Source organism: Lampris incognitus, chromosome 2, assembly GCF_029633865.1.
Source record: "Lampris incognitus isolate fLamInc1 chromosome 2, fLamInc1.hap2, whole genome shotgun sequence".
Lineage (NCBI taxonomy): Eukaryota > Metazoa > Chordata > Actinopteri > Lampriformes > Lampridae > Lampris > Lampris incognitus.
This window is the reverse complement of record NC_079212.1, coordinates 106372649-106383901: the sequence shown is the minus strand read 5'-3', so window position 1 is coordinate 106383901 and position 11253 is coordinate 106372649. Positions and strand designations below refer to the sequence as shown.

The following is an 11253-nucleotide window of genomic DNA, read 5'->3' as shown; positions in this document are numbered from 1 at the left end:
GAAGGGTTTAAAAAAAAATATCAACATTTTGCTTGAGCCATTGCAAGATGAAATTAAACATATAAATACATGAATAGATATCTATCTATCTATCTATCTATCTATCTATCTATCTATCTATCTATCTATCTATCTATTTGTCTGACATTCTTGTGTAAGAAGTGGGAATATTGTGAAGCGTCTTGTGTGTTGGTGTAGTGGTCTGTGCCGGCCACGTCTCACTCTCAACCTTCACTGCTGGCTAGCAGAAATGTGAACAGGAGAGCCTAGCGCGTAAGTCTCTCCCTGCCAGTACATAGCCTCTCCAACAGCAAGCCCTATGTAGTGCCTCCTCATGGCGACACACGGTAACAGGGTAGGTCTGGCCCGTAGACGTGCGGTACGCAGGCCCACCAGTGTGTGGATATTCCCTGATGCACATGAACCAGCCCCCAGCTTCGGGTTAAATAGTGTCACTGCCTAGTGGATACCTCGGGAGAGGAATAAGCTACGGGGGTAAACCCCTACAGAAAATCAACGTCTACAGTGCTGTTGTTTTTTGTTTTTCTTGCCCTTTTGTATCTGTTTAAATCGGAGAGTACTGCTGTGGCTGCCGCTTCTCCCTCTCGTAGCCCCGCCCCCCTTCCCATCCATCCCTGTATGTTTGTGTTATGTTTATCTGTTGTTTTGTTTGACCCCGTTTATTGTAAAGTGACTTTGAGTGTTAGAAAAGCACTATATAAGATTGATTTATTATTATTATTATTATTATTATTATTATTATTATTACTATGATAGATAGACAGATAGACAGATAATCCATCCGTCCATTATCCAAACCGCTTGTCCAGCTCTCAGGTCTCGGGGATGCTGGAACCTAAACCAGTAGTCATTGCGTGGCAGGCGGGGAGACACCCTGGACAGGCCGCCAGGCCATCACAGGGCCTGGTGGCCTGTCCAGGCCCTGTGACTGGGGGGAATGGCGTGATCCTCCCACACACTACGTCCCCCTGGCGAAACTCCTCACTGTCAGGTGAAAAGAAGCAGCTGGCGACTCTACATGTATCAGATGAGACGTGGTAGTCTGCAGCCCTCCCTGGATCGGCAGAGGGGGTGGAACAGCAACTGCGATGGCTCAGGAGAGTGGGGTAATTGGCCAAGTATAATTGGGGAGAAAAGGCGGGGAACAAGCCAAAAAAAAGAAGAAACCATTGAAGGCATTTTATGAGTTTAGGTCGTAGTTTACAGAAACGTTTTAGGATTCTTAAAAACATGCTTTGTTTTTGTTTTTTTGTTTTTTGGATAGTTACATATTTTGTCCCACAGCAGCCATATTAAGGAAATTGTTACATCCTCTCAGCCAGCTTGCAATAGCTACAAGAAGATATTATGATGCTGAAGGCTAATTAATGTAACACGGTAATGGAAATTTGGCAACATAAAGGTGTTTGGAGTGCAAATAATCCCTGTTGAATGAAATCCAGTGAGTCAAGTAATTTCTTTATGAGACAGTGTTTTATATATATATATATATATATATATATATATATATACTATATATATATGTATAATTTTGTTAAAAGAAATGAAAAGAAACACTCAACGGTAGGGAAAGTGCTCAACAAATAAGGAGCAAAATAATCCAGTGAGTCAAGTAAATTCTTTGAGACAGTACACGCCTGTTTCATGCCTTAAGCAATCATCTTTGACAGCTGATGGGTATATATATTTTTTTCTTTGTTGGACACAACAAAGAGAGGCAGCAAATTAATCAACCTGCAAAGCAATTACAAGTCTGTGTTATTCATTGGCTAGGACAATACCTTAAATCTGGCTATAGACTAGTGTGTGGATCTTTCAAATAAAACTTGAGGCATTATTCGTCATGGATCTAAGAATAGGAGCAGAGGACCAAGTATGTAAGGAGTCGGGGGTGGTTGCACCTCTTAAATCATAGTTAGGTGCACGATCGTGTAGACTCATGACTGATCCTGACACCTCCAATCCTATTCTTGGATGCTTTAAGTATGGTGCTTCTATTCTAAGAGGTTTTATGTGGTACAAACCTTTACTTCTGAAACAGGGTAGTCTTACAGAAACTCTAGCTCTTATGTTTCCATCTTCTCATTGGCAATGACAGCTGCCATCATTTCTCATGTGCAGAAAATATGTCGTGGCCATCTATTGAAACAAAGGTCTTCATAATGCATGGTGAACAAACAAAAATAGATGGTTTTGAGATTGACATATTCAACTAATTATTGTCTTTTTTTTGGCCATTTCCCAAATAGTGTAATTTTCCGAAATATATGTATCCTTCAGGACAGAGGTAGAACACTACATGCTAATTTCATCTGCCTTTTTCACCGATCCAGGTTATCTTGCTCCTTGAGGCCTGCTGATTTGGGCTTCATAAAATACAAACGTGGCACATGTGTGATCTTTCAGCTAGGCTGCATCATGCATGAGATACAAAAAAAAAAAACTTTCATGTGTAATCCCAACAGTCTACTTGCAAGTGGGTGGTTTAGACTTTTAGAAACTACCATTTTAAGTACCAAAAGCCATCAGTGAGCAGTAAATTCCCAGTGGACATAAGCAAAAGATACCTCAAAACAATTTTGACGCCCTTCCCGTTCATCTGGCCTTCTGCTATTGTTACACACAAGTAACCATAATCATGATGTTTACAATTCATTCAAACGCCTCCCAATCTTATCCTCTTTTTTTTAGGAATAGTCCCTCTTCATGCGTGTTCTTCATATTGCTGATGTTTGCTGAGTGTAGAAAAACAAATGAGAAGGTAAAAACAGGGCGCTGCACGTGTTTTAATGGACTTTGCATTGTCTTGTAACACACAGTCGTCCATCTCAAATGGTAGGCAGTTCAAACCCAGATCAATCCCTCATTAATATCTGTCATCCCCCTGATGTGTTTATGAACTCAGCAACCGGCGGTACCTGGGGAATACATCTATCACTGTTTTTATCTCTGCCAAATTCACCGCTGTCATGGGGGATAAGAGGGGTGTGAAGGAATTATCAAATTACATCTAATCGTTTGAGTAATATATACCCCCCCCCTTTTTCTCCTCAAGTGTACTTGGCCAATTACCCCATTTTCCGAGCCGTCCCGGTCGCGATATTATGAACCCTACATAGCCCTCGCCAAAATCCCGTACCCTGTCCCAAATCTCGCGAACGGACGCCGGATTTCCGCTGCGTTGCTAAGGAAACAATCAACTATCAACTCGGTGCGAAGCAAAGCTAACGTTAGCTACCTTCAATTTTGTAATTTTGTATTTTTCGCAATTTTGGACAGCTGGCTGCTTTTGTAATTTTGGACTGCTGGCTGTCAACAACAGAACGGAGGTAAGTAACGTTAGTTGTCTGAAAATGAACATATATCTAATAAATAGACTTTCTCACATTTAAGAAAGCTAATCAGTAAGTTGTTACCTGTGTATAAATGTAAAAGTCATATTACTACAATATAGGAGCTCGTTTTGTTTGTAGTCATGATAAGGGGTGAAGTATCCTATGCTCAAACGTGGAGCAAGCAAAGATTGAGTTAAAAACGTTAATGTTGATTGTGGATAACTTAGACAGGTACAGCGTTTCCTTGATGAGCGCTAACCCCATAACAACATATTTTCGCGTTGCTACGGTGGCGCACACGTGACAAAGCCAGAAACGAGATTTTGGCGAGGCCTATGTAGGGTTCATAATATCGCTACCCGGACGCCCCTCAATACCATCCACATCTATGTATTTGTGTGTGTGAAGAGAGACGGAGCTGACAGTATGTTTTCACAGAGAAGATTTTTTTTTAATGGGCAGAGCTTTCAAACTGAGTTGTCCAACTGGTCATTTGATAGAATAAGTTAGTACAAAAAATTGTGAGCGTTCCCTTAAGTCCTAAGAGCTGAGAGGCCTGCAGGGCTACAGAACTGTGGACATCAGATCGATTTTTTCATCAATACAAGGCAAAAATAAAGTATTGGGAAAAAGATGGTGATTAAAAAAAAGACTCATCTATAACAATCAATAAGATGTCAAATGTGACGTAGTACAAGATAACATTTTTATGGATGAGACAAGTTGCCAACTGAGCGCTGGGTCGAGTCAAATACAAGGAAGAGTGGGGAAGGGTCATTTTTTTTTAAATTGTACCAGTTGGTTTTATTATGACAATGCACACTTGATGAGCAAAACAAAAAACCTTGGCAGTCTGCAAAAAAAAACCCAAAAACCCCCCAAAAAAAACCCCAATAACTATACATATTGCTCCCTTGAGCCTTACGTTATTATTGCAAAGGATCACTTTCAGTGGAAACTCATCAGCAAACATGAAGACATAAAAATAAACTTTTGTGATTACAGAAAATATGGGTCATTCCAACGTTGTATAGTGAGAGATACATTTCTATATGCAAACACAGCAAAAAATAAAATAAAATAAAAAATAGTTGACCCATGAGGAAAAAAAATGTATATAATTGAATCAATTCTCTCTAAGCTAAGATTTTACAAACTGCAGAAGACTAATCATGTTTTATTTTCATAATCAAACAATTTGAGGCTGTATCAAAAAATTCTATTAAAAAATTAGATTTTCTTCAACCATTGTTCAGTGTCTCCCTCAAATGACCTTTGATCTCCATTTGCTTTCCGTCTTTCTCTCCTTTTCATTGCCTCCATCCAAGCTAGTTATTGTCTCTCTCACTCTCTATCCCCCTCTCTCTCTCTCCACAAGCTGTGACCTCTTAAATAAGAATATTGGTCAAATCCTCTTGAAGACGGTCTCCATGTCTCTCCCCAAAGCAGAGAATGAACACCTCATTACATTAAAAACAAATAAAAATATCCCTGGTCTGAAATAAACTGTAGGGTTCTTCTTCACCTCCATGATAATATCTTGAACATAATATAAATACAGTTTGAACCCAACATGCATTTTATAAAAAAAAAAGAAACTCAAACTGTTAGAAAAGAGCCAAAAGATAAATAGCAATCCAGTGTCTCTATACTATTGTCGACTTCAACTAAAAATAGGGCTGTTTTAAAGTCTTGTAGGTAATTTTCATTGTATGCATCACAAGCCATGTGACAATGTCACAGTCTGGCTATATGATCACTATCTTTTTTTCTGTTTTGGCCCTATATCTATCAAAGGTAGAAGAAAAAAAAATTATGAGTTCCCTTCAAAAAAGTTCTAATCACTCTTTTTTAAACATGTGAAATGACAATGGCTAGTCAAATTTAGAGGCAAAATATATGATTTGCAGAGGGGATGAGGGCAACTTGGAGGGAAGGATTTTGAAATAATGTAACATCCATTGGCAGCTCTGATGTGACCTATCATCTTTTTAACGCAAAGGGGGGAAAAAAGGGCTCTAGTAAGTTATTTTAGTCAGGCACTCTTTTCCATCCCTCTTGTTTCCTCCACCACCAAAAAAATAAAAAAATATATTTAAAACACTATCAGAATATCCTCCAGTTACTGTATACAGTGATTATTAAAACAAACAAGCAAATCATTTATTATTCACCTCTAATTCTTTTTTAGGCTACCTTGTTATACTCATCTTTACTAGACATTGTGAATAAGGATAGAAACAGACAGCTAGTGTTAGAAGGCAAACAGTATTGAGTTTGAATACACATACACACGCTTACGCGGACACATGTGCACACAAACGCACACACACACCCTGGCCTCCCATTCTCTTGTGATGTCTGCAGGGGTAATTTGAGATCATCGTGATAACAGTTTTTTTCCCCTCTATTTATTCAGAAAATCTCTCGCTTCTTATTAAAAATCAGAGTTGTCGCCTGCGGTAGTCTGGTGACAGTTTATTGTTTTTTTGTATTCATCAAAAAGTAACAGAAGAAGGAGTGCTGTTGAGAAAAGGATTTTGAATTGAAGTCAGTCTACAGGGGGAAAAAGTGTGGGGAGGTAAAGACACAAAAACAGGAAAAAGAACAGCTTTTAAAAGAACTCAAGAAATAACTTGAAAGCGCTGTGGTGGATGAGAACCTCTTCCAACTGCCGACTAACTGGTTCGCTGCTTAGCCAACATGACAAGAACTATTTTGTCCTTTGCAGGCCACCACATTAGCTGGGCTACCACTTAAACAGTAGTCCCACCCAGCTTTTTTCAGCCAATCAGCCAATCTTTCTCTTGTAGTTCACTTCCCCTCCCATTACTCCCCCTCCCAGACTAAGTTCCCATTAGTTTTACAGTCCTAATAGCACCTCTTTTTATACCCCCCTCCCCCCGTATATATCCAAAGAGACAAATATCATCAAGGAAACCGTCAGTTTCTCAGGCATCTTCCTCCACCCTACAAGGGGAGGGCTCAGAAAGTCTTAGGGTGGCACATAGGGAGGAGGTGATCTGTAGGGGGTCATGTTCTTGGGACGGGAGCCCTTGCCCTCCATTGGAGTAGTGAAGGGGGGAGGCGGCTGGTAGGGAGGTGCATTGGGATCCTCATCCCGCAAAGCGGTATACTCCCCAAGCAGCTCCTGGTTGAGGGGAGTTGTCTCTGGTGTGACCATGTTAGGGTACTCTGGAGGGGGAAGAGGAGGTTTCTCTTCCTGAAGAATCAAAGGCATGCTGGAAGAGGGCGGGGGCTTGGAGTCATCCAGCTCATCTGCAAAAATAATTGGCACACCTTTCTTGATAAAGGTGGCTTGATCCTCAATGGTTAGCTTGCCCTTTCGCTTCTTCCTATAGCATATCATTGCAATGATGCCAGCAATCAGTAAAATGGCTGCCACCACAACAGCAGGGATGACTGTGTGGAGATACACATCATCTGCACTCTGTCGACCTGTTCCCAGGGCTGGAGTGACTGCTGGAGGTTCTGGGAAAATAATCTCCCCGTGTGGGATGAAGGAATACATTCTGCAACTTGCCCGTCCCCTAACCATGACATCCGTTGGTTTGAACTCTGGGTCCATGGTGTTTTTGAAGTGCATTTCAAGCGTCCCATTAGGACTAGCTAGCCTGTTGCTCAATGCTGTGATCTGCTCCTTTGGACAAGGGTGCTGTTGCAGGCTGGTGTTGGTCCACTCCACCCGGATGGACCCTCTGGTGATGTTTCTCAGGCTCACTGTGCTGCTGTTGCGATCACCTAGTGCAATTGCCAGCTTCTGTACCAAAAGGATCTTCTTATGGATATCATTTGTCACTGATTGAGGCTCACCCTCAAAATGGGCTGTGAAGGTCACTGGAGTCTTGTCATTGATAGGCCAGCGGTTCACCCGGACCTCAAAGGCATCAATGGCATTCAGGCCACCTTTGTCACTGGCCTGCATGAAAAATTCATGCTTGCCAACATGTGGGGTGTCCGGCAGGCCATAGAGGAGTTGGCTGGTGGTGTTGAACTGGATCCAGGAGTTATCTCCCACAATCTCATTGTGATTTTTTCTCAGTGTAAGGCGCAGCTTGTCTGTGGTCCCATCTTCCTTGTCAAAAAATGTATCGGAAGGAATCTTGACTTCAAAGTAAGTGCCCACCAATGCATTGACCTGGTCAATGGGATTGCGTAGTACAGGCTTCTCATTGTACACGTCTGGGAATAGTCCGGACGATGGTGTGGTGCGCCTAGGTGGCTTGGCTGTTGTGGCTTTTGGCTCCCTAGGAACTGGCGTGGTTTTCGGCTTCTTAGGTTTCCTGGTGGGTCTTCTGGTAGGTGTGGGTGGAGTGGCAGTGGCTTCAACATATGTAGGCCTGGTCATGGTTGGCTGGATTAGGATAGTGCTGGTGGTTTCCATCACTCTGGTTGGCTGAGGTGGTCCCAAGGTTGGTGTATGGACAGTGGGGTCACGGACCTTGATTGTAGGTTTACCCGGCAAGGGAACAGGGCCTCTCACTGGGGGAGCAGAGCTGTCTGTGGGTCCAGCAATAGATGGAGAGGAGAGGGTCGGAACAATCCTCACTGAAGGCTCTGCAAGAGTTGTTGGGGGAAGTACAGTGAGAACAGGTGTTGGTGTGTTGTTCAATGCACGCCTCACCCGCTTGGGAATATGGGGTTTTTTGTTAGCAATGTGCCAGCCCACTACAGGGTACCCCAGTTTAGCCGACATGGTGCCCTCTTTCGCAGGTATCTGAACACTGTTGATGTTCGGGACTGTGGTCTGGTCTAGAGCACAGCCCAGTTTCCAGGACAGCAGAGCTCCATTCTCTACCACCTCGAGGAAAAAGAAAATTATAAAGATGATATATATTTAATCACTCCATTAATTCTTTTACCCACTTATCTATCCATTTTTCATTCCATGTATCTATCTATCTATCTATCTATCTATCTATCTATCTATCTATCTATCTATCTATCTATCTATCTATCTATCTATCTATCTATCTATCTATCTATCTATCTATCTATCTATCTATCTATCCCTTCATCAATTGTCACTCGGTAGTATTCATTTAGACATTCATTAGGCTGACTATTCAGTCACTCACTTACCTTTTTGGCATTCCCTGGTCCAGCCATGAATGCTGACATGTCAAACAGTCTATTATTGACTACTGGGAGGATTTTCATGTACTGCAGCCCCACCTCAGAGAAGCTTCTCATATTATCCAGTAGCCTCACTCTCTGCTCTGAGCTCATCTTGGTCAAATCTGCATCCAGGATCACCGTCAGGACTGTGACTGGTTCCTCATTGCTGCACATAAATGGCTGAGCCCCATTGTCTGTGGAGGCTTGGTTGAGCATCAGCTGTGTCACATCAGTGTCTGAGTGATCTTCTGGGTGCACCTCTATGGAGAAGACCTCTGAGGAAATGGACGGAGAGGAAGAGGAGGTGAAGAAGGCCTTGGTGCTGTTAGAGATGGAGACTGAGATGTAGTGGACCCCCTTATCCTCTTCCAAGGGCAGACCCTGTAGGATTCTGCTGTCAGCATCCCAGTGCAGCCAACCTGGGAGGGAATCCTTGCCTGTCTCTGTGATCTGAGAGAGAGAGAGCAAGAGAGAGAGAGAGAGTGAACAGAGAGGAGTGACAAATGAGAAAGATGTGTTAGATTTTTCAAATGAAAAAAGTTGTGCTTGAATTAAAGATAATCGAAAACTTGGAAATTGATGAATGACTTTCATCTAATTAAGGAATGCCTTCAATATTTCAGTGGTACAAAACAAAATCAAAAATTTAAAAGCAAGCAAAGCAAAATTGTGCCTGATCTGAGACAGACAAAATTAGTAGGAAAAATTAAAACTAGACATTTTTACTTTCTAAAAACAGGATATTCAGTGATTTTTCACAATTAAAATCTTTAAAACAATTTTAACTAAAAAAAACCTTTCCTTAAATGTCTAATTCTTCTTGTTAATAGTACTAATTCTTTGGGGTAAGGGAATGTAATTCATAAAAAAATAAACATCCCCTTACTGGCATAAAACTTTCATTTTTTTATTTCTGTTTTCCTTTAGAGTGATTCAACCAAGTTTGGGAATAGTCATAAGAAAAAAAATGAATTGTTCCTTTAATATAGTACATCCTTGGTCTGCAATAACAAATCTTCGAGACAGGACTAGCAATAGATGGGGAAAAAAACATTTAGAAAAGGAACAGCATTTCATTTTTCGTTTTTATTTTTTAATTTTTTAGGTATTTTGTTTTTACTCTCTTCGGTCATAAGATAGTTTTTACTTCCTCAGTTTTTCTTATTTTTTTCAGTAATTATATGTGTGCAGGTAATACTTGTTTGTGACACTTTGCCTTTGAGAATGAAAAGGAAGACTGGTAAAATAAACTGTTTGCGTGCTTGTACTCGGGGGAAGTGACAAGTTGAAGACCACATAAATGAAATCTAGAACTGCAACGTTGAAGAAAAAGGGTTTAGATTGTCCACTGACCCCTATCCTTTATTACTCAAACAAAGGCACACAGATATACATCCAGCACAGCTGTGGAACACTATTTCAGTTTCAATCAGTATGTATGGCTAAGCAGAGGGGATGGCAGACAGGTTTATTTTCAAACCTTATGGATTCGAAGAACACACGGCGTATGCCTCAGTCCATTGAGCAAACAGTACATGTCCCGTTCTGACACAAGAAACCACCCTCGCTCACATATATGTGTGTGTGAGAGAGAGAGAGAGAGAGAGAGAGAGAGAGAGAGAGAGAGAGAGCGAGAGCGAGAGCGAGAGCGAGAGAGACACCTCTAAAGCTTAATTTAGGTCCAACTTAAATTGAAATAACTTAGCCAATTATATGGCTGGGGACACCCCCATGGCAGGAGACTGATGGAGAGAAATGGATCACAAGGGAGTGACAATGCATTCACACACATAAATCCAAAAGCAAGAACAAATGCGTCCTGCACCGCTCCCCGGTCCCTACAAGTTAATTCTGCGGCTAATAAATCTTGGTTGATAAATTATGTAGAGGGAACGCTCCCAAGACACATCATTAATGCTCTAACCAGCACACAGGCAGTGCCTGGGGAAAACACACAAATACACACACACACACACACACACACACACACACACACACACACACACACATACACACAAGCATATGAACACACATATACACACAAAAGGGCTGTGGAAGCCAGACACTCAGACAAATGCTCGCTATTCCACACATATATGTACATGAATTGGAGTTCAGAAAGAACACATGCAAAAATATAGAGTACATGCAGGGAGTCACATTCAGATAGACATGCATGAACACTGTCTGGACATACACACAAATAAGGCCATACAGTGACAGACACGCATACACATGCCTGTTTGTTTGTTTTTTGTTTTTTTCTCTCTCTGATTCACCAAACCAAAGAAACACACCTCACTAGTATTGATAAATTTAGCAATCATCCTTTCCTTGACAGCAATTTTTTAGCTCCTTCCCTTGGACTAATTCCATTCCCCTGTACCTGTACCTCCTCAAACCCCTATTTTTCCTCAAGACAAAACTTCTGCCTCCCCACCTCCAAGGGGTAGATGATGGGCAACATTGGGCTGTGCCCCAAATAAATAAAAAAACAAAAACAAAACAGCAAGGACCACACTGAACACGTGTCAATTATAATTTCATATTATCGCCCCCTCATTTTTAGATGATATTTTAATGGTTGCTTGCTGACTCAAAGATTAAATAGCCAATGGATGAGTGAATGAATGAATTAATCATTCAATTCATCCATCCATCCATCCCAACATATTCTCATCCCATGGTTGTCATATTGTTGCTTTGCAAATGTATTGATTTTAGGTACAAGGTACCGTTCAGCATCTGTATGAGACAA

At 41.3% G+C, this 11253-nt stretch overlaps 1 protein-coding gene across 2 annotated transcripts in view; it reads right to left on the bottom strand.

The window, feature by feature from the left end:
• Positions 1–3793: 3793 nt before the first annotated feature.
• Positions 3794–11253, bottom strand: part of dag1 (dystroglycan 1) — a 60326-nt gene continuing 52866 nt past the window's right edge. For both annotated transcript variants that reach the window (XM_056273492.1, XM_056273493.1), the window contains exons 3-4: positions 8460–8945; positions 3794–8178 (exon numbers count right to left, since the gene is read on the bottom strand). In XM_056273492.1, coding sequence (XP_056129467.1) covers positions 6352–8178; positions 8460–8945 — 2313 coding nt within the window. In that variant the 3' untranslated portion in view covers positions 3794–6351. The remainder of the gene's footprint in view (positions 8179–8459; positions 8946–11253) is intronic.